The sequence below is a fragment of the Ranitomeya variabilis genome, chromosome 3 (genome assembly GCF_051348905.1).
Source record: "Ranitomeya variabilis isolate aRanVar5 chromosome 3, aRanVar5.hap1, whole genome shotgun sequence".
NCBI lineage: Eukaryota > Metazoa > Chordata > Amphibia > Anura > Dendrobatidae > Ranitomeya > Ranitomeya variabilis.
The window spans coordinates 590,301,085-590,324,230 of NC_135234.1; the positions used below are offsets into that span (position 1 = coordinate 590,301,085).

Consider the following 23,146-nt stretch of genomic DNA (forward strand, 5'->3'; position numbering starts at 1 on the left):
ACCTTTGTATTGTAAGGTGACATCAAGCCCGGCTTAGCAGTGGAGAGGCGTCAATAACACACCTATCCATTACTAATCCTATAGTTGTTAAGGGGTTAAATAAACACACAGCCAGAATAAAGTATTTTATTGAAATAAAACACTCAACACAGTTTTCCTATCTTTCTTGTACTCCTAATTCCTGTGACGCCCTCGATCACCTGTAAAAAAAATAATAAACCAATAGTATACTACGTGTTCCGACGTAATCGGTTTAATAACGAATGTCCCACCACTCTACAGGGCCTCCAGTGACACACTGACAGGAGATAATGGCTCCTGAGTTTATCACTGAGGGTTCACTGGAGTTCATGCTCTCACTTTACAGCACTGATGCATGAGAATTTTCCCACACAGCGGTGCAGCAAGTGACAGCATGAAATCCAGTGACTGGAGGCCCATGAAAAGCGGTCACATCTGCCGATGTGACAGCTCTATACGGGAGATCGTTGTGGGACACTCGTTATTAAATGGATTACATAGGAACAGGGAGTATACTGTTGGTTTATTATTTTATTTTTTTTTTACAGGTGATCGAGGTCGTCGGGGATTAGCTGTATGGTGAGTATGTACTGTATGTGGGTTTTTTTACACTTGAACACAGTAGCCGGATGATGGGACTACTACTGTCCCATCATCGGCTAGCTGTCACTGTAGCAGGCATAGCAGGATGGGACTAGTAGTCCCATCGGATGATGCCTGCCTACACACAGACCCGCACACAAACAGCCCCGCAGACCCCCACAGATACACACAGACACCCCCAGACAGACACGCACATCTTCTCCGCTCACACATAGTCTTCGCCCACACACTTTTCCTCCTCCCTATCTGCAGCATTTCTCGCATGCAACTCCGTAGCAAAACCGCAGATCTTTTTAAACCTGCGGTTTTGCTGCAGATTTGACTGAATCAATGGTAGTCAATGGGTGCAGAAACGCTGCAGATCTGCAAATAGAATTGAAAAGCTGGAGAAAATAAAATGCTGCAAATCCGCGCATATTTTTCCGCAGCATGTGCACACCAATTCTCAATTTCCCATTGACTAACATTGGTTGTGCACTACACTGTGGATTTGATGCAATTCCAAGCTTCCAAAAACGCTGCAGAAACACATCAAAATCTGCAACGTGTGCACATAGTCTTACTGTGAAGATAGCTTTCAATGACATTGGTTGTATGTTTGGGATTATTGTCCTGCTGTAGAATAAATTTCAAATAGACAATTTCCTGATGGCAATGAATTATGGATAAATATCTGTATTTCTCAGCATTGAGGACAACATTAATCCCTTCCCGACATTTGACATGCCAGTACGTCAGATGTCCCATCCCCTTCGGCCACATGACAGCTGATCTAATCAGCTGACATGTGCCCCTAACAGCCGTGCGTGGAATTGCAATCCACCCGCACCTGTTAACACGTTAAATGCCGCTGTTAAACTCCGACAGCGGTATTTAACATGCAAGCACTGGAAGCGCGCCACAAACGCCGCCCATCAGTGCCCATGTCAAATGACCGCGGGTCTCCAATGGGTTGTCATGACAACCCGGGGTCTGCAGGAGACCCCTGTGGTTGTCATTGTTGGATAGCTATGTGGGCTGCGCAGCGGTCGGCGCTCATGGTAAGTGAGCATTTCTGCTACACACAGCAGGGCTGAAACCCTGCTGTCTGTAGCACAGGCGATCAGAAAATTGCAGCTTCTCGTCTCACAAAGAGACTATAAAAGCAATTGACAAGTTAAAAAAATGCTTAAAATAAAAAAAATATATATATATATATGTGTGTGTGTTTAAGTCACCCTCCATTCGTCCCATTCAATATGAAACGATTAAAAAAAATACACAGATTTAGCACTGCCATGTTCAGAATCGCTCCATCTACCAACATATAAAAAGAATTAATTCGATCGGTAAACGGTGTACTAAGAATGAAAAATCAAACTGCCAGAATTACATTTTTTGGGGGTTGCTGCAACATTGCATTAAAATTTAAGATGGGCGAACCGAATAGTAAAGTTCGGCGTCCATACCGAACACCTACTGCTTGGGCACAGACACCGAACATAGACATCATCAGGAAGTCTGTGTTACTGTTCGAGTTCGGTCCCCGCAAACACCAAGTGTTCATCGCGCTGTCATGTGCATGACAGCGTGGCAAAACACCTCTTCTGATCAGTGGTAAAATTATCACCGCCGGTCAGACAGTCGCGGTTCCCACGCTGTCAAAAGACAGCGCGAGAGCAGCTGTGATCAGAGGTATAAAGTTTACCTCCGGTCACTGCTGTCGGCCAATAGGACAACTGCTCCCATCAGCCAAAACCTGCTGGCGCTAATAACCGTGACAGCAGGAGTGGCTGATGGGAGTTTTCATCAGCTGGCTCCTGCGCTGTAAATAAATAATTAAAAAAAAAAAAAAACTGCGTGGGTTCCCCTTTATTTTTGATAACCAGCAAGGTAAAAATCTCTACTGAGGGCATCAACCCTCAGCTGTCAGCTTCATCAAGGCTGGTCATCAAGAACAGAGGGGTCCCCACACCGTATTTTGAAATTATTTAAATAAATATTTTAAAAATATGGCATTGGGTCCCTTCCATATTTGACAACCAGCCTTGCTAAAGCAGTCAGCTGGGGGCTGGCATTCTTAGCCTGATAAGGGGCCATGGATAATGTCCTCCATCCTAAAAACAGCAGCCCACAACTGCCCAGAAAAGGTGCATCTTTTAGATGCGCCAATTCTGGTGCTTTGCCTGGCTCTTACCACTTGCCCTGTATTGGTGGCAAGTGGGATTCATATTTGTGGGGTTGATGTCATCGTTATATTGTCAGGTGACATCAAGCCCACGGATTACTAATGGAGAGGTGTCTATAAGACACCTCTCCATTAGTAATCCTATACTTATATGGTAAATAAAGAAACCACAAGAATAAAGTCTTTCATTTGAAATACTTTTTTATTTAAAAATAACCAATACAGTTATACTCACCTAACGCCTAATTCCACTGAATCCCTCGTCTTCTGTAATAAAATAAAAAACAATAATAGCCCTCACTTGTCCGTCGTTCTATCCCATGCTGTAATCCATGTCTGGGGGATAAACAGTTTTCAACCTGGACAGTTCAAAGATTCGACCGTCCAGGCTGTGAATTACTAGTGAATGAGCTGCTACAAGCGAACCAGGAGAATTTCACTGCGGTGAATTTGAACTGTGGTGAACTCGCCTCAGCACCATGACATTTTCTCAGGGTGCTAGCGAGGAGTTCACTGAGGTCACCATAGTTCAGCCTGGCTGGGAACGCAGCCTCAGTGACCATCAGTAGCGATGACGTCACCGCTAGTCACTGATGCTGCGCAGCAGCTCATTCACTGGTGGTTCTCAGCATGGACAGGTCGCATCTTGGCACCGTCCAGGTGGAAAACTATTTATCCCCCAGGCATGGATAACGGCGTGGGACAGAAAGACAGACAGGTGAGGGATATTGTTGTTTTTTTTATTTTTGTTTTATTATAGAAGATGAGGGCTTTGATGAGTATAACTGTGTTTGTTATTTTTAAATAAAAAAGTAAAATGCGTTTTGTATTATTTCAATCAAAAGACTTTACTCTTGTTGTGTCTTTATCATTTAACTATAGGATTAGTAATTGATATGTTTCTTATAGATGCCTATCCATTACTAACCTGTGGGCTTGATGTCACCAGACAATAGAAAAGTGACATCAACCCCATAAACATGAACCTCACTTGCCACTGCTACAGGGCAAGTGGGAAGAGCCGGGCAAAATGCCAGAATTGGCACATTTAATAGATGTGCCATTTAATAGATGCACCTTTTCTGGGTGGCTGTGGGCTGCTATTTTTAGGTTGGGGGAGGGGGGTGCCAATATCTATGGCTCCTCCCCAGCCTGAGAATACCAGTCCCCAGCTGTCTGCTTTAGCAAGGCAGGTTATCAAAAATGGGGGGGAGGGCCATGCCATTTTTTTAAAATTATTTAATTAAATAATTAAAAATACGGCGTGGGGACCCCTCTATTATTGATAACCAGCCTTGCTGAAGCAGAAGAGCTGAGGATTGCAGCCCCGTCTGAGTTTTGCCTGGCTAGTTATCAAAAATACAGGGAAACCCACAACGTTTTTATTTATTTATTATCTATTTACAGCACAGGCGCTGGCTGATGAATACTCCCATCAGCCATTCTTGCTCTGTTATTAGCGTCTGCAAGCGAGTAGTAGTCCCATTAGCTGACAACATTGACTGGAGGCAATTTTTATACCTCCGATCACAGCTGCGCGCTCACGCTGTCTTTTGACAGAGCAGGAACCATGGCTGTCTGACCGGCGGTGACAATTTTACCGCCGATCAGACGCAGTGTTTGCTGCGCTGTCGTGCAAATGACAGTGTGGCAAACAAATAAAAAAGAACCTATACATGTTTGGTATCAAAGAACTCATAATGACCTGGGGTATCATAATTGCAGGTCAGCTTTAGTATTTGGTGAACATGGTAAAAAAAAAAAAAAAAAACAATTGTGGAATTGCTCATTTTTGCAATTTCACCGCATTCGGAATTTTTCTTCCTGTTTTCCAGTACATTATATGGTAAAATCAATGTAGTTGTTCAAAAGTTCAACTTGTCCAGCAAAAAAGCCCTCACAAGGACATATTGATGAAAAAAATAAATAAAAGAGTTATGGCTTTGGGAAGATGAGCAAAAAAAGGAAAAGCAAAAACAGAACATGGCCCAGGGGTGAAGGAGTTAAAGGTAACCCATCACCAGGTTTTCTCCATATAAACTAAAAGCATCATTTTTAAGCCCAGTTACACATGATTCCAGCAGTCTATGTATAAGCCCCCTACTCCTTTTCAGGTCCATGAAAATACGCTTTTTAATTCTACAGGCCATTCTGTACAACACATTCTATGCTGACATAGTCCCCTTAAAGGGAAGCTGTTATGTGAAAAAACGCTACTAACCTGCAGATATAGGGTTAATCTGCAGATTAATAAGTTTCAGAAACCGTGCAGCCACCGCACGGAAAGACTTGCTGCTGGGGTGAAATTAATTATATTTCTTCCGGCAGCCTCTGGCTTTCAGTCATAGAGGTGCGGCTTCAGTCACTGCTCAGTATTTAGTGAGCGGTGACTGTAACCACGATCCCAGCAATGACTAACAGCCAGCTCTGTACTGATGCACTGCTGATCCGGCTGTCAGTCGTGTTGGGACCATGGTTACAGCTGCTGCTCACTATGTATCGAGCAGTCACTGAAGAGTTGTCTCAGGTTCCATTTAAGGGACTATCAGCACAGAATGACTGTTCAACCCAAGTACAGGCGCTTGGTGCTTCATGGCAGGGCCAATCAGTTATATATACACCTGCTCGTTTTCCCTCTATCTCCACCCTTCCATTGCCCTATGAAGACATAGCTGTCAAGCAAATAACGGGTGGAGATTGAGGGAAAAACAAGTAGGTACGAAGGTGTATTTAAAACGATTGGCCCCGCCATGAAGCACCGAGCTGTGGTACATGGTTTGAACGGACATTCTATGCTGACAGACTCCCTTTATTGCTGTTTTTGAAGACAAAGGGTGGTCACACCAGATACTGATTGGATTTAGATTTCTCATTGCTCTTTCACTTTGCATTTTGTCAATTGATTAAAAATAGAATTTTTTTCCACACCTGCCTGAAACTTTTACACAGTACTATATGTAAAGAAATTTAGATCTTATAATAAATTATGAATTTTTACCAAACCTAGTCTGCAAATTCCCTAAAAAATGACTGTAATGAAATGGGATACAGGTCTAAATCGTCACAATGCCTGCAATAAAATGCATTCTGTTAATACTGCTTGCTTGGAATAAATAGGCAAACACTGTTATAAAGGGCAATATTGGATGTATGCTTCTAAAAGGATATTCATTCTCTGCCTGGAAGAGTCAATTTAGTAACACGCCAGCAACAAGAGCCCAACGTGATTTGTGTTAGCCTCACCCTCTGCAGCTCCCATTTCTCAATGAGCGGTTCCACTTCACCTCCAAGCACGACTGTGTTGGTGTCATCCAAAAGCAAGCATCCATTTTTCACTTCAACAGTTCCTAATAGCTTTATTTTTGTGCCAGGTGGAGTGTTCAAGCTAGAAGGGAGGAAATAGACATAGAATACAATTAAAATGTTAGACTTTTGTACAAGCTGCCAAGAAATGCAATAATCAATTCTAATTTTCTTCTAAATGCATACAAAAACAAATGTAACAGTACAAACACTTAGGAGACAGAAGTACACGGCCCGCGAACATTGCAATCAGCAGTTAAAGTATATAGTGCTGCCATTTAGGATTTAGTTTCTGAAAAATACAGTACGTAACACCACATTAGAAGCAATTACAAGGGCAATGAAGTTATGACAGTAGAACATATGGTAATCCCACGATGCAAGCAAAGCACAACACAAGCAATTATTATCTCCTGTAACACACCGCACCTCTTACAATGGAACCACTCTGCTGCCTGCTTTTCCTACAAGGGTTTTATTTTAATCAATTCTACAATGTATGACCACACACCGCGCTAGTCAAGTGGAACGCAATAAAATACAGGAAAGTAAAATACAAAATGTTCCTTATAGCACAGGACATGTAAGGACTAAGGACTCTGAATTGAAACTACATCCATTTATTTAACATTTTAGAAAATCATGACACTTGTTATAGTTGGTAAGGTAATATGCATGGACCCAACATTAACAGACAACAGAAGCATTCTAAATCATCCATTCCAAAGAGAAAAAAAATGTGTCACCTACAAAAGACTCTAATGTCAATGAACCAGATTGGGTTTCCTTTGAAAAACACTTCAGTGACTCACAGGATAAGTGATCAATGTATGATTGCTGGGACGTCCACATTCTCCTTACCTGCAAAACCACACCATAAAGAAACCTGAATGGATTGATGGCAGCTGCCAATCACAGTATATGAGGCTGACAAACAGCTAAGCGCAATGGTCTTGTGCATAGGGGATGAATGTATTGTGGCGGAAAAATCCCTAAGAATGACATTTTGTTATGTAATGACAGGTGAGTAATAGCGCTTCACCAACCACGTCAATAAATGTATAAAATTACAGAATGTAAACCTAACATCGATGGATTATTTTACTATTTCTTTACAAAGTTGGAAGCTTTGGAGTCTGAGATGATATAGCTAAGCATCTGTAAGCCAAAATGAGTGGGGTGCGTAGAAGGGCCAAATCAAAGAGTAACCAAAATCATTCAGGAGAAAAGCACAACTGACACGACTGTCAGATCTTGTCGCCGAGTGCACTACCATTTTTCTTTTCTCACTACCTATAGACTTTACCCACAAAAATAGACTAGAATATGACATGCACTGCGATTTTCATGATTTAGGCACCTAGGTTAGTGAGATAATTTGATGCATGAATAGCACCACTGACATGTTAGTTTATAAAATCGTACCACAAAAACTAAAACTGTTGCATGAATAACCCCTAAATCACCCCTTCGGCATTTTTTTTATTCAGTGCTTTAGTGCTGCATTAAACCGAAGGCCACTGCCCCTACTCTTATACTCACACTGCAGCCTTTTCACCGTTTTTCGGTGCCTTTCTGGTCCCGCGGTTCCATCTTGTGACCGCAGTTTCTGACTTGCAGGAAGTCAGAAGCTACATCACAAACTCTCAAAGCCTCGTTCTGGCGCTCAGACTAGTATTGAATTGTGACCTCCGGCTTACTTCATGAAACATTGGAGCAGCCGGCAGCTCACAAAATGTCAGAGACTGTCAGGATCGGCAGCAATAATAAGATGAAGACGAAGAAAAGTGAAACAAGGCAGGGTGCCGGAGACTTAGATTTGAAGCCCCACTCCAGAGATAAAACAATCGAAAAAACTCTGCAGTTTTGGCAGTCAGTTTTCTTTAATTAGATGACCATACCTATATTCTAAAGCATTTTGGTTAAAATTAAGGTTGTGCACAATGACAACTTCATGCACTTTCAATTCATCACCAAGAAAATGGCATCACATCAATCAAACAGAAGTAATCACTCTTTACAAAAAAAAAATGAAAAACTTTTGGTCTCTAGTGTGTGCCATTTGGTGAGGTTGATCTTACTGACTGGTTCCCATTAAATCTTCTAAGTCTTTAGGTTCATTGTTGTGCAGTAGCCTGTGTAAGTAGAAAGGCCGGACTTGTGGGTACCTGTGCCAGACCAGGTCCGGAACGGCTGAGGCTGCATCCCATGTTGTCCGTGGGAAGGCAAAAAGGCCCAGACAGGTTACCTGACCTGGAAGCTGGGGGCACTGATATAACTAAAAGTGCGCGCAGCGTCTGGCCAGTGACAGAGGCAAGGTGCATGTGCAGCGGGGGTCCGAGGGCGCTGCCGGCACACTGCCGGAGCCCACCGCAGTAATAAGGAAAGAGCCGGGAGCCCTGTTCAGCTAAGCACCGCACGCTAGCCTAAGAGATAGGGCAGAGTTCAGGACTGTTCGCTGCTCCTCTCATCGTCGGTCTGCAGTACCTCATTGGAGAAACATCGCGCCGGCTGCTGTCACCGCTTCAGTCTTGGCGGGAACATGCTGCGCGCAGCACAGAGAGAGAAGTGCAGCGCACCCGGTGGCTGGCAGAGAGCGAGGTGCCATGTGCCTCGTGACCGTGAGTACAGCACAAGTACCACAAGGAGAGAACTGGGTACTGCACAGAGATTTTCAGCCGAGGGGTGGGGGCTTTGATCAAGCTGCGGTCTTGTTTGCTCCGGCCGCATATGTTCATGGACTAGGGGCTCAGTGGAAGGTACCGGAAACCGACCGCTGCCGCCAGAAGGATTACCGTTGCCTACAGGTCCTTCTTGTACAAGCATCGCACCAGCCGTTGTTGGCGCTATTGACTCCCCCACAGCATTCACAAGAACTGCCGTTATCTGATTCATTGTTCCTTAACTCTACATATCCTTTCAATTGGACTGTTTTTCTCCCTTTAACCCTGAACCTTCATGCGAGGAGTTAACCCCGTTAAATTAAAATTGTTAAATTTGTTAACCCTTGCTCTGCCTTCTGTCTATCACTTCATCCCACAACCTGCTTATACCTGTACATACGTGACATTAAAAGTTTGTGTTGAAGTAATATCTCTGGATCCTGTAAGATTTCCACTAGTGCATATTAATTAAAACAACCACAATGAGTGACGGATATTGTAATCAGGTATGGCGGAAGGTATCCGTGATAAACAGTGAGGTGAAGAGTACACGTGAGAGTCTAGTGCAGTGCTTCTAAAAACTTTTTAGTCTTTTCATCCAAACTTTGGATCCTTTGTATTTTTTCCAGTAGGAGACATTCAGGCAAGCACTGGGAGAAACGTGCCCACATCTTCAACATGTCTCCCTGTTTGTGCAGCAAAATCACAAAATAACCTTCCATTATATGTTCTTTCATAGATGAAGGATACACAGGGATATCAACCATTTATACACAAGATTCTCAGAGCTTTTGCTTTTGTTACTTCAATACTCTTCAAGTGACACTGCTGCTATTTCATAGAAATGAAAATAACCCAAAATACATTTGAGATAATAATGTCTTCCTTTTCCTAATAAACCTCTAGCTGCAGCAATAAACCAAACCAATGTAGAACACAGGCACAAGAACACAATAGCATGAATCATCAGAAATCAGCAAGACCATAAAGAGAACCTCAGGCTGTCCCCATTTATCACAGAGAAGGACTGCTTATCTGTCAGTAGTCCGATAACTATGGACATATGCAGAGTCTCCTCTCAAAGCTACTGCAGCCACGAAATAGAGACACGTCAGCTGGATTTAGTAGTGGGAGTCTGCACTGTGACACCTCTGAAAAGGGGAAAAATCCGCTACATAAATTGACACGTGGCAGATTTTGGGATTCTGTACCACATGGATAAAATGTTATAATCTCATCCACTATGGTGGTACGGTAATTTGCTTTAGATTTTCAGCTGGCAATCCTGGAGGGAAAATCCATGTGTGAACATACCCATATAACGTGCATACACGTTTCTGTGCAGTACAGATTTATTTTTCTCATTTATACTTCTTTGTAAAGAGCCCACTAATGTCTATGGTCTATGTCCGCTGTCATTGAGAGACACTATAGTATAATGCATATTCTATATACCGTATACACAAATGTTGAATTTTAACAACATGCTCTTAATCTGCTTTATATATCTATATAATGTGTATGTACACACATACAGAGCTAAAAAAATTAAAGGAAACACTTAAACAACACAATAAACCCAAGTGAATCATACTCCTGTGAAATCAGTATGTCCACTTATGAAACAACACCAATTGTGAATCAAATTCTCCTGCTGTTGTGCAAATGGAACAGACAACAGGTAGAATAGGAAAATCGCAAGACAACCCCTATTATGAGTGGTTCTGCAGGTGGTGACCACAGACCATTTCTCAGTTCTCATCCTTTTTTGCTTCTGTTTTGGTCACTTTTGCATTGTGTCATTGCTCTCACCCCTACAGGTACTATACAGTAGCATGAGGCGGTGTCTACAACCCACAGAAGTTGCTCAGTTAGTTCAGCTGATCCAGGACGGCACATCAATGTGGACTGTGGCAAGAAGGTTAGCTGTGACTGTCAGCATTGTGTCCAAAGTATGGAGCAGACACCAGTAGACAGGCCAGTACACCAGGACATGTGGAGGGGGCAGTAGGAAGGCAAGAACCCAGCAGAAGGAGTTCTACCTCATTTTTATGATAGGATAGAACGTCCGAGGTCAGATCCCCTGCTTTGATGCAGGGCTCTGGCGGTGAGTCCGCATCAAAGCCGGGACATGTCAGCTGTTTTGAACAGCTGACATGTGCCCGCAATAGTGGCGGGTGAAATCGCGATTCAACCGCCGCTATTAACTAGTTAAATGCCGCTGTCAAACGCTGACAGCGGCATTTAACCGGCGTTTCCGGCCATCTGGACGGAAATGAGCGCATCGCTGACCCCCGTCACATGATCGGGGGTCAGCGATGCATCAGAATGGTAACCATAGAGGTCCTTGAGACCTCTATGGTTACTGATCCCAGCTAGCTGTGAGCGCCACCCTGTGGTCGGAGCTCATGGCAAGCCTGTTATTAAGCTACATAGCAGCGAGCTGATGATCGCTGCTATGTAGCAGAGCCGATCGAGTTGTGCCAGCTTCTAGCCTCCTATGTAGGCCATTGAAGCATGGCAAAAGTAAAAAAAAAAAGTAAAAAAAAAAAAATGAGAAAAAAAATTAAAAAATATAAAAGTTTAAATCACCCCCCTTTCACCCCATTCAAAATAAATCAAAAAAAAAAAAATCAAACCTACACATATTTGGTATCGCCACGTTCAGAATCGCCCGATCAATAAAAAAAAAAAGGATTAACCTGATCGCTAAACGGCGTAGCGAGAAAAAAAATTGAAATGCCAGAATTACGTTTTTTTGGTTGCCGCGACATTGCATTAAAATGTAATAACGGGCGATCAAAAGAACGTATCTGCACCAAAATGGGATCATTAAAAACGCCAGCTCAGCACGCAAAAAATAAGCCCTCAACCGACCCCAGATCATGAAAAATGGAGACGCTACGGGTATCGGAAAATGGCACAATTATTTTTATTTATTTTTTTTTTAGCAAAGTTTGGAATTTTTTTTCACCACTTCGATAAAAGAGAACCTAGACATGTTTGGTGTCTATGAACTCGTAATGATCTGGAGAATCATAATGGCAGGTCAGTTTTAGCATTTAGTGAACCTAGTAAAAAAGCCAAACAAAAAACAAGTGTGGGATTGCACTTTTTTTGCAATTTCACCGCACTTTGGAATTTTTTTCCCGTTTTCTAGTACATGACATGCTAAAACCAATGATGTTGTTCAAATGTACAACTTGTTTCGCAAAAAATAAGACCTCACATGGCCATATTGATGGAAAAATAAAAAAGTTATGGCTCTGGGAAGGAGGGGAGCGAAAAACGAACACGGAATACGGAAAATCCCAAGGTCATGAAGGGGTTAAACAAGAAGTTTACATACACTATATAAAAAGATACATATGCACGTTTTCCTCAATATCTGACATGAAATCAGAATAAACCTTTCCCATTTTAGGTCAATTAGGATTACCATAATTAACATTTGTCAAATGTCAGAATAATGAGAGAGAGTGAGGCCACGTTCACACTTTGCGGGTTCCTCTGCGGGTTAATCCTGCAGCGGAATTGATAAATCTGCAGGGCAAAACCGCTGCGGTTATCCCTGCAGATTTATCGCGGTTTGTTCCGCGGTTTCCGCTGCGGGATTACTCCTGTACTATTGATGCTGCATATGCAGCAATATGCAGCATCAATAGTAATGTAAAAAATAATAAAAATTGGCCTTATACTCACCTTCTGACGTCGCGATCTCCTCGGCGCTGCAAGCGGCTGTGCCGACAAGGACCTTCGTGACGTCACGGTCATGTGACCGCGGCGTCATCACGGTCATGTGACCGCGACGTCACCACAGGTCCTGTTCGGCACAGCAACTGAGACCGGACGCCGCGGGCAGCGCAGAGAGGTGAGTATAGCATTATTTTTTATTTTAATTCTTTTTTTTACACCAAAATATGGTTCCCAGGGCCTGGAGGAGAGTCTCGCTCGCTGCGATTCTGCACCAAGAAGTGACATGCTCCTTCTTTTTTTCCGCAGAAAAGCCGCGCGGCTTTTTCCGCGGAAATCCGCAGCATGTGCACAGCGGGTTTTGTTTTCCATAGGGTAACATTGTACTGTACCCTGCATGGAAAACTGCTGCGGATCCGCAGTGTCAAATCCGCTGCGGATCCGCGGCAAAACCCGCAAAGTGTGAACATAGCCTGAATGTTTTAAGGCATTTTTATTTCTTACCGCAAAGTCAAAAGTTTACATACATTTCATTAGTATTTCGTACCATTGCCCTTAAACTGAATGACATGGATCAAACGTTTGGGATCTCCTTCCACAATCTTCTCACAATAGTTGGTCAGAATTTGGGCCCATTCCTCCTGACAAAACTGGGGTAACTGATCCAGGTTTGTATGTCACCTTGCTCGCACCTGCCTTTTCAGCCTTCCATCATTAGCCACACAATACCAGTCCAGCCGCAGCCACAGTGAGCCACCTGAAGCCGCTTCTCACCGGAGAGACTCACCCTGCTCGTCCGGTCCGCAGCCTCACCCTGCTCGTCCGGTCCGCCGCCTCACCCTGCTCGTCCAGTCCGCCGCCTCACCCTGCTCGTCCGGTCCGCCGCCTCACCCTGCTCGTCCGGTACGCCGCCTCACCCTCACAGAGGATTAGGTACACGTCTCAGCAGTCAGTATCACACATGAGAGGATTAGATACACGTCTCAGCAGTCAGTATCACACAGGAGAGGATTAGATACACGGCTCAGCAGTCAGTATCACAGAAGAGGATTAGATAAATGGCTCAGCGGACAGTATCACACAGGAGAGGATTAGATACACGACTCAGCAGTCAGTATCACACAGGAGAGGATTAGATACATGGCTCAGCAGTCAGTATCACACAGGAGAGGATTAGATACATGGCTCAGCAGACAGTATCACACAGGATGTGATTAGATACACGGCTCAGCAGACAGTATCACACAGGAGAGGATTAGATACACGGCTTAGCAGACAGTATCACACAGGAGAGGATTAGATACACGGCTTAGCAGTCAGTATCACACAGGAGAGGTTTAGATACATGGCTCAGTCAGTATCACACAGAAAAGGATAAGATACACATCCCAGCAGACGGGATCACCGAAGAGAGTGAGACTCACCCTGCTCCCTGCCTCCACCTGCTTGTCCGTAATCAGCCATCCGCCCCCACGTGACACACCGCACGCTGCTCTGCTCCGCAATGAGGAATGCGCAGCGTCTGATGTCAGGAAGGAACATGATGCAGCTTAAAGGTGCAATGCCAATTTATGTTCACCGGATGCATTAACAACACTGTAGGTGTATCTTTAAAACACCACAGTGTTGAGGAGAAGCAAAGAGAGGGACCGGGCTGCCAGCGTGTTCGGGCCCCCCTTTCTGCTTCTAATCACTGGGCCCCCTACAGTAGTAAGGTCAGTAATGCCCTGATGGCGGCCCTGCCCTGACCCACAAAGCACTCCATGGCTCAGCACCACCCTACATTTCCTCTCTGGTCTCAGTCTACCACCCTACGCGTGCCCTCCGCTCCGCTAATGACCTGAGGTTAGCATCCTCAATAATCAGAACCTCCCACTCCAGTCTCCAAGACTTTTCACGTGCTGCGCCGATTCTTTGGAATGCACTACCCAGGTTAATACGATTACTCCCCAATCCACACAGTTTTAAGCGTGGCCTAAAAATGCATTTGTTCAGACTGGCCTATCGCCTCAATGCTTTAACCTAACTAGCCCAGTGTTGCCCATTTAAAATTTTTACCAAAACCAGGTTCCTTGCATCATTTTCTCACACGCTTTATGCAGTTAATAGCCCTCTGTGTCTGTACTGTTACATACTTAGGCTGATAACCGGTTCATGCAGCTTTACATGAACACCCGATTCTTAGGGTACTGTCACACAGTGGCACTTTTGTCGCTACGACGGTACGATCCGTGACGTTCCAGCGATATCCATACGATATCGCTGTGTCTGACACGCAGCAGCGATCAGGGACCCCGCTGAGAATCGTACGTCGTAGCAGGTCGTTTGGAACTTTCTTTCGTCGCTGGATCTCCCGCTGACATCGCTGGATCGATGTGTGTGACACCGATCCAACGGTGCGTTACCTTGTAACCAGGGTAAACATTGGGTTACTAAGCGCAGGGCCGCGCTTAGTAACCCAATGTTTACCCTGGTTACCATCGTAAAAGTAAAAAACAAACAAACCGTACATACTCACATTCCGGTGTCCGTCAGGGCCCTCACAGTCTGCTTCCCGCTCTGACTGACTGCCGGCCGGAATGTAAGAGCAGAGCACAGCGGTGACGTCACCGCTGTGATCTGCTTTCACTTTACGGCGACACTCAGTCAGAGCGGGAAGCAGACGGCAAGGGACCTGACGGACACCGGAATGTGAGTGTGTACTGTTTGTTTTTTTTTACTTTTACGATGGTAACCAGGGTAAACATCGGGTTACTAAGCGCGGCCCTGCGCTTAGTAACCCGATGTTTACCCTGGTTACCCGGGACCTCGGCATCGTTGGTCGCTGGAGAGCTGTCTGTGTGACAGCTCTCCAGCGACCACACAACGACTTTCCAACGATCACGGCCAGGTCGTATCGCTGGTCGTGATCGTTGGAAAGTTGCAGAGTGTGACAGTACCTTTACACTATGGCTGGTCTGAACAATGAAAGCAATTGTTACCATCCACCTCTCGTGTCTCCCCTTTTTCTCATAGATTGTAAGCTTGCGAGCAGGGCCCTCATTCCTCTTGGTATCTGTTTTGATCTATGTGCTTATTGTTATGCAGTAATGTCTATTGTATGTACAAGTCCCCTCTAAAATGTAAAGTGCTGTGGAATATGTTGGCGCTATAGAAATAAAAATTATTATTATTATGTAACTGAACACATGACTGTGACATCACACAGGTCCTGTCAGCACACGGCGGTGCAGGTGGAGTAAGATGGACACCCTACCACCCACTCTATGGATGGCCACATATAAACCAGCCTATTACATAACTTAGCTTTAACCTCACAGCACAGTGTGCTGGAAGAAATTACTCTGGGTTTTAAATCACTGACGCCATTAAGCGTAGTGACGTATCTCCCCTCCTTTGTCAGAACATACATACACATAATAAATATAAATATTTATGTGGGTGTGTGTGTGTGTGTATGCATACACATACGGTATATATATGTACTCATACATACACACACATATATATATATATATCTATATATATATACACACATATATATATACACATGCATATTGTACAGATGCTTGAGTAATAGTCAGTCAGTCACTGCATTCTCATTTATTACTTTATTACATTGGAACCTGTTGCTACAAAGACTTCATCAAGGTTAATCTGTTATCGCATAGGAAACCTAGATACTGCTGCCACAGTTTTATACAGAATAACAACAGACTTCCAAAAGTGTCACTGTAAAATGCCACCTTTCTAAAAGGATAAAATAAAATGTTCAGATAGCACATACTCAGTGCGATCTTTTATGCAGTCACTGCTTGTACCAAGTGCATGTGCAGTGCCAGATGAAGAGGAGGCCAGCACACTACGCCGTGCAGGCACAGAATGCTGCTGGAGCTTGATTGCAATCAAGGAGTGCATGACTAATTATGAAAGTAGAACAATCTCCATTATTCACAGGTAGCGCGTGCTACTTGATAACCATTTTTCCCTTTACAATGAAAGTGATATTCTTAAACTAACTGTCATTTCATTATTTTTTCCAAATGACAGAAGTCCTTCAAATGTCCTTGTTGAGGGCCAAGGTACAGAGACTCACATCGACCATTCAAAACACTGCACAGAAGCACACAGTTTCTGCATGAGTATGCACAGAACAAAGTATGAGCTCAATAGAAAGGGAATTTATTCACTGTATGGCAGTATTATTCTGTCTCTGTATGATGGTTATATGTTTTCATCGTACTGCAGTATTATTAAGTCACTGTATGGCAGTATTATTCTGTTTCTGTATGATGGTTATATTTTGCCATTGTACAACATTACTCAGTTAAGGTTTGATAGTACTATGTGTCTGTATGGTGGTTACACTTAGTTATTTTGTGGCAAAAGTATAAAGTATTCTTTAGTCACGGTATGGTAGCATTATTCACAGCTGTCATGAACCGGGTTGTTTGACCGGCCCGGTTCTTTTCTGAACGGGATTTATCTATATCCCACATCCCAGTACCGGTTTGGAACTTGCAGCTCTCTGGCACCCCCCTTACCCTCAGGTCAGTCAGGGAACTGCACCTAGGATAATTAGTCGCCAGAAAGGCTGCCTGCTATGTAATGGCTGTGGGGCACACACTGCAGCGAGGGTGATATAATTATTCCCAGCCGCAGCTGAGCAATACACTTATAAACATCATTCCGTCACTGCCAGCTTTACCCAACAAGCTCAGTACGGTCCGCTGCCACCAGCTCCTATTCCTTAATCAATAACGGGTCAGGAGCCAACCCAATTAGTAGCGTAATTTACTTTAGAGGACGTGAAAGTACGTTATCGAGCAAGGAGAAATGAAGCTAGTAAATTTACCGTATTTTTCGGACTACAAGACGCACTTTTTCCCCCCCAAAAAAGGGGGGAAAATAGGGGGTGCGTCTTATAGTCGTAATGCAGGCTTACTGATAGGGAACCTAGATTGTGAGCCCCAACGGGGACAGTGATTATAATGTGTACAACCTGTAAAGCGCTGCGGAATATGTTAGCGCTATATAAAAATAAAGATTATTATTATTATTATTACCCGGTGTGGTGGCGGCGGCAGAGGTGCGGTATGGCGTGTGCAGGGTCCCTTCCACAGGTGAGGTCGTCCGCAGCGGCCCGGAATGCAATGTGATCGGCAGAGCCGGGTTGATCACCGGTTTATCGGTGGCATCAGCCATCTTCCTGAGGCCGCGCGTGCGCAGATGGAGTGCTCTGCTTCCCGGGGCTTCAGGAAAATGGCCGCGGGATGCCGCGCGTGCGCAGATGGAGATCGCGGCGAGTTCGCAGATTTAGATCTCAGCTTCAGGAAAATGGCCGCCGCGATCTCCATTTGCGCACGCGCGGCCTCCCGCGGCCATTTTCCTGAAGCCCCGGGAAGCAGAGCACTCCATCTGCGCACACGCGGCCTCGGGAAGACGGCCGCCGCCACCGATAAACCGGTGATTAACCCGGCTCTGCTGGTCACATTGCATTCCGGGCTGCTGTGGACGACCTCACCTGTAGACGACCTCACCTGTAGACGACCTCACCTGTAGACGACCTCACCTGTGGACGACCTCACCTGTGGATGACCTCACCTGTGGACGGAACCCTGCGCACACCATACCGCTCATTATTCCAGCACCTCTGCCGTCGCCACACCACTGCTGCAACCCCCCCATGGACACCAGGCCGTGGCGTCGCCCACCTACGCAGGAAGGGACCCTGCTCAGGTGCACGCCGTACCGCATCACCCCACCTCTGCCGACACCATGCCTCATGTGACCCTACTCTGCCACCGCCAGCCCTCAGGTAAGATACTGTAAATTCGGACAATAAGACGGACCCCCATCTTATAAAAAAATCTTTTTTTCTGCAATTTTCACACCAAATTTGGGGTGCATCTTATGGTCCGGTGCGTCTTATAGTCCGAAAAATACGGTATATATTTTACTCGAAAAGTTAGGCAGTGTTTACAAAATTACAAAAGATATGATTAAAATGAGACAATTATGTATAAAAAGACGATTACAAAATAAAAAGGGATTAACGGATCAAAATAGACTTACAGTTCTTTCATATCATGGCTGACCATGCGGCTGGGGGGAAAGGAAGCATATGTCCCAGTGCATCACAGATGTGTCTCTCAGTTAGCTAGGGTATGTGCACACATCAGGATTTCTTCAGGAATTTTTGCGTTTTTTTTTTTTTTTGCGGATTTCCCCGATAAAAACGCTATAATTTAGAATGCTATCATTTAGAATGCATTCCGCATTTTTTGTGCACATGTTGCGTTTTTTTCCGCAAAAAAAACGAATTCCGGAAAAAGAAGCAACATGTTCATTATTTTTGCGGATTTTTGGCGGATTTCCTATTAAATTGGAGTGTCAGGAAAAAAACTCAAAAAATCCGCCAAAAAAACGCACAAAAAACGCGTTTTCTGGCAGAAATGTCCGGATTTTGTCAGGAAAATTTCTGCAAGAAATCCTGACGTGTGCACATATCCTAATGGGCAAAGACTAGTGAAAAATGAGCTCCCACTCACTTATACCCCCTGGTCGTGACATCACTGAGTGGGCGGAGCTATGGACTCCACTCCCCTTTCCAGCGAGACTCAGAACTTTATTAAAACTCGTATTCGTCCTAGCATGCACTGGGAAACCTCGTAGAGTGACGACGAACGTATTGCATGTCTTCTCACGAGGTTAGCTTCCATTTAAGTCTACACATGAGGTAGCTGGGTGACCTGGTTAAGTAGAAATCCATTTCTCCATTTCTGCTAGGCGCTGCATTTAGAAAACGCACTGGTGTGTAGCCCTATTGTTACACATCCCATATCTCTGTCACTAGTTGGGGTTAAGTTATGCCCTACTATTAAGTTTGTACATGAACAAAAGAGCACATTACCACAGCTGCCTTTAGCCAGCTTAAAGCCATAAACTACTCAGTGGGGCTGCTGCAAGCTGGTATCAAGTTGCACAGAGTGGGTAGTGAGAAGAAGAGTTTCCATTGCAGCTGGAGAAAAGGGGGTCAGAGAGCCCACAGCGTGTCTGGAAATCTATGGAACCTTCTGGAAGTAAGCTCAGAATATGCATATTTAGATTATCGTGACACCTCCCTTTTGGACTGTGCTACGGAGGTAAGAACTCTCGGTACTCCTCCATGTGCACCTCAGCAGGTTAGCCTCGGCGGTACAACCCATATGCATTGCCCGTTTTGTGTTTGACTGTAAAGTCGTACTGCTGGAGGGCAAGGCTCCAGCGCAGAAACCTTCCGTTGGTTCCAGAAACGGATTGTAGCCAGTGCAAAGGGTTGTGATCGGTCACCACAGTGAAGGTGCGACCGTACAGGTAGGGCTGCAAACATTGCAAGGCCCAGTCCATGGTCAGGCACTCCTCGATGGTGGAATAGGCCACTTCCCTCGGCAGACGCTTCCGGCTCAGAAACAACACGGGATGCTCTTGTTCCGAGTTGACCTGGCTGAGCACATCACCTAGGCCAAACTCGCTGGCGTCGGTCTGTAGCAGGAACTGTCGACTGCTGTCGACTGCTTTTAACACAGGAGAGTTGCTCAGGGCTGTTGGGCTGTTTTCAAAGCCCAGAAAGCCACCTCACAGCCATCCGACCAGTTGACTGTTTGGAGTAGCCTCTTCCTGGTGAGGTCCATCAAGGGTTTTGCCAGGCTACTATAGTTCTGTACAAAGCGCCTATAGTACCCTGCAGTGCCCAAGAAGGACATCACCTGTTTCTTGGTCCTGGGGGGTGGGCCAGGACGCGATCCACTTTCCCAGGCTCTGGCCTCATGACGCCCAGGCCTACCCGGTGCCCCAGGTAGAGGACCTCTCTCATGCCAATCTGGCACTTTCCCGGCTTTATGGTCAGGCCTGCTTAGTGAATTCGCCTGAGCACCTCCTGTAGATGCGGCAGGTGTTCCTTCCAGGAGAAACGGAAGATGGCAATGTCATCCAAGTAAGCCACCGCCGAAAGTGGCAGGGGCATTCTTCATGCTGAATGGCATGACCGTGGACTCGTACAGTCTGAAGGGTGTGATAAAGGCGGACTTCTCCTGCACATCGGGGCTCAGGGGAATGTGCCAGTATCCCCAACTCAAATCCATAATAGACAGATATTTTGCTTTAGCAAGCAGCTTCTCGATGCGCGGCATTGGGTGCGCATCAGGATGTGATGGCGTTGAGCCCCCTGTAGTCCATGCAGAACCGGGTGGTCCGATCCTTCTTTGATACGAGGACTACTGGTGAGGTCCACGCGCTTTTGGAGCGTTGAATCTCCCCCAGCTTTAACATCTCATCGATCTCCTGGCACATAACCTGCTGAACCTCGTCAGAGATCTGATAGGGTGTCCGCCGTAGTGGGGCATGATTCCCGGTGTCCACCTCGTGGACCGCTAACTCAGTCCTTCCAGGTCGGTTGGAGAACACGACCTGGAAGGGTTCCAGGGAGGTCTGCAACTACGACCACTGGGGTTCGGTTAGGAAAGCGCTTACCTCCTTGTCCTCGATGGACCCACTGGCCTTGGCTTGGGCCAGCATGTCCAGAGGGTGTTCTTCCTCCCCGTCTTCGGGCAGGTTGAAGACCGGTAGGACGTAGGCTTCACATTCATGATGAGGCCTTTCGCCTACCCCGAGCATGGTCAAGCATGACCACGTAGGTGACTGGGTTGAGCTGTTGGTCGACGTACGGGCCTTCCCAGGCTGCCTGAAGCTTATCCTTTGGTACGGGGACCAGCACCCACACCTTTTGACCCACTTGGTAGGTCCACTCCTGGGCGTTCTGGTCATACCATTGTTTCTGGTCAGCCTGAGCCTGCGTCACGTTGTCATGCACCAACTGGGTCAATGTCTGCATTTTATTAAGGAGGTGCATGACATACTCCATGATGAACACTTCAGAAGGGTTCGGCTCTTCTACCCAAGATTCCCTTACCAACCGAAGGGATCCCTTGGTCAGTAAGCATCTCCTTGGGAAATCCTACCCGTAAAAAGATGGCCAACAGTGCATCCGCCACCTTATCCACCCTAATTGAGGACAGAGCCACTGCCTATGGGTACCGGGTAGCGTAGCGTAGTCTACCATAGTGAGGACATATTGCTTTCCAGAGCTGCTAGGGATGGCCAGTGGGCCCACAATGTCCACCGAAATCCAAGGGAAAGGCTCCTCTATCACTGGCAAGGGAATCAGGGGACCTTAAGAGCAGGTCCCGTCTTCCCCACTCTTTGGAAGGTGATACAGGAGCGGCAGTGGTTTGTCACATCTGTCCCCCTCTTGGGCCAACAGAAGTGTTGAGACAGCCAGGCCTTAGTTTTGCTGATTGCCCAGTGTCCAGCGAGTGGGATCTCATAGGCAATCCACAACAACTCACCCCTGAATTGGTACTGGACGAACAGCTGTCTTTCCCTCAACCACTCCTTTTGGGATTCACCGGGAACTGTCTCCCAATGTAACCTCCTTCGTTCCCAGAACACCGTCTCCTTATCAGTCACGAAGGTGGTGTCTCAAATTCTCCAGGCTCGCATCTGAGTGCAGAACAGCCTGAAACTCCTGGCTGGAGGCAGCCAAAAGCGACGTCAGGGACCCTTACCCACGGGAACCCACTAGGACCTGCCATCTCTGGTTCAGTCATGCCTGTGACCGAGGAGGGTCCAGAAGGCATTATCTGCGTTCCGAGCACTCTGACTGCGGGTGACAGCAGCTACGTAGGCTGTCTCCCCGGGGATTTCCACAGACCCATCAGCCAGCGCTGCTATGGGTACTACCTCCCCATTCACCCCCAATACCTCAGGAGCAGTGCTACTTATGGGGCAGTTACCTTCCTCTGTGGTACTGGTCAGTTGCACAGCATCACCTTCCTCACGGTTCCCATGCACCTCCCCATTTCCAATAGCAAAAACACTTACTCCTGTTAGGGGTTCCTGAGCCATCCCACACCACAGAGTGATTTGGCTGAGCACTCCTGCACGTGTAGACACATCATTAGGAGATAAATGCTGAGCAGGTAAAACATGCACATTATCATCATCATCAGTATTACCATTAGTATTTTCAGAAAAATGGTTATCAGGTAAATCATTAAATGGTAAAGCATCGTCGGGCAACCCCTTGCAATTTCCCATCATTATCATCAGCATTAAATTGGGGAGGGGGGTCAGGGACATAATATGCAACCATGCTCCCCAAATCAGTCCCCAATAAAACGTCGGTGGGCAAGTTTTTGGTCAACCCAACTCCCTTCTCACCGCTCCCGGCTCCCCAATCTATAAACACCCGGGCCAACGGCAAAGGACAACGGATGCCCCCAATCCCGGTGTCAGGGTTTTCCCCAGAATAATTTCTTCAGGGTCTGCCAGTTCGGGTCAGATGAGGGTTCGTTCAGCCCCGATGTCCCTGAGGTCTTTAGCGACATGTCCCCCCCAAGGTGACGTGAAGCAAGTTGTCATAGACCCTCCCAACTGCCCCACCCACCAAAAGAACTGCTGCATTAGGCCCTGGGGCCTTGGCTGGGGGGGGTTCTTCTGCTTCTCTGGACAGTTGGCGCTGATATGACCATTACTATTGTAGGCAAAACACTTGCGAAGGTCGGTGGTAGGTCTGGTGCTGTTGGCCAAGGGGACAGGGCCTCCGGTGAGTAGGCTGGCAGGGGTACTGGTGTTGGCTGCAGGCTTACCCCCTCTC

At 45.9% G+C, this 23,146-nt stretch overlaps 1 protein-coding gene across 1 annotated transcript in view; it reads right to left on the bottom strand.

Moving 5' to 3' along the window:
* Window positions 1–23,146, bottom strand: part of TDRD3 (tudor domain containing 3) — a 414,934-nt gene that overhangs the window by 162,387 nt on the left and 229,401 nt on the right. The window contains exon 5 of the mRNA XM_077297273.1: window positions 6,035–6,176. Coding sequence (XP_077153388.1) covers window positions 6,035–6,176 — 142 coding nt within the window. The remainder of the gene's footprint in view (window positions 1–6,034; window positions 6,177–23,146) is intronic.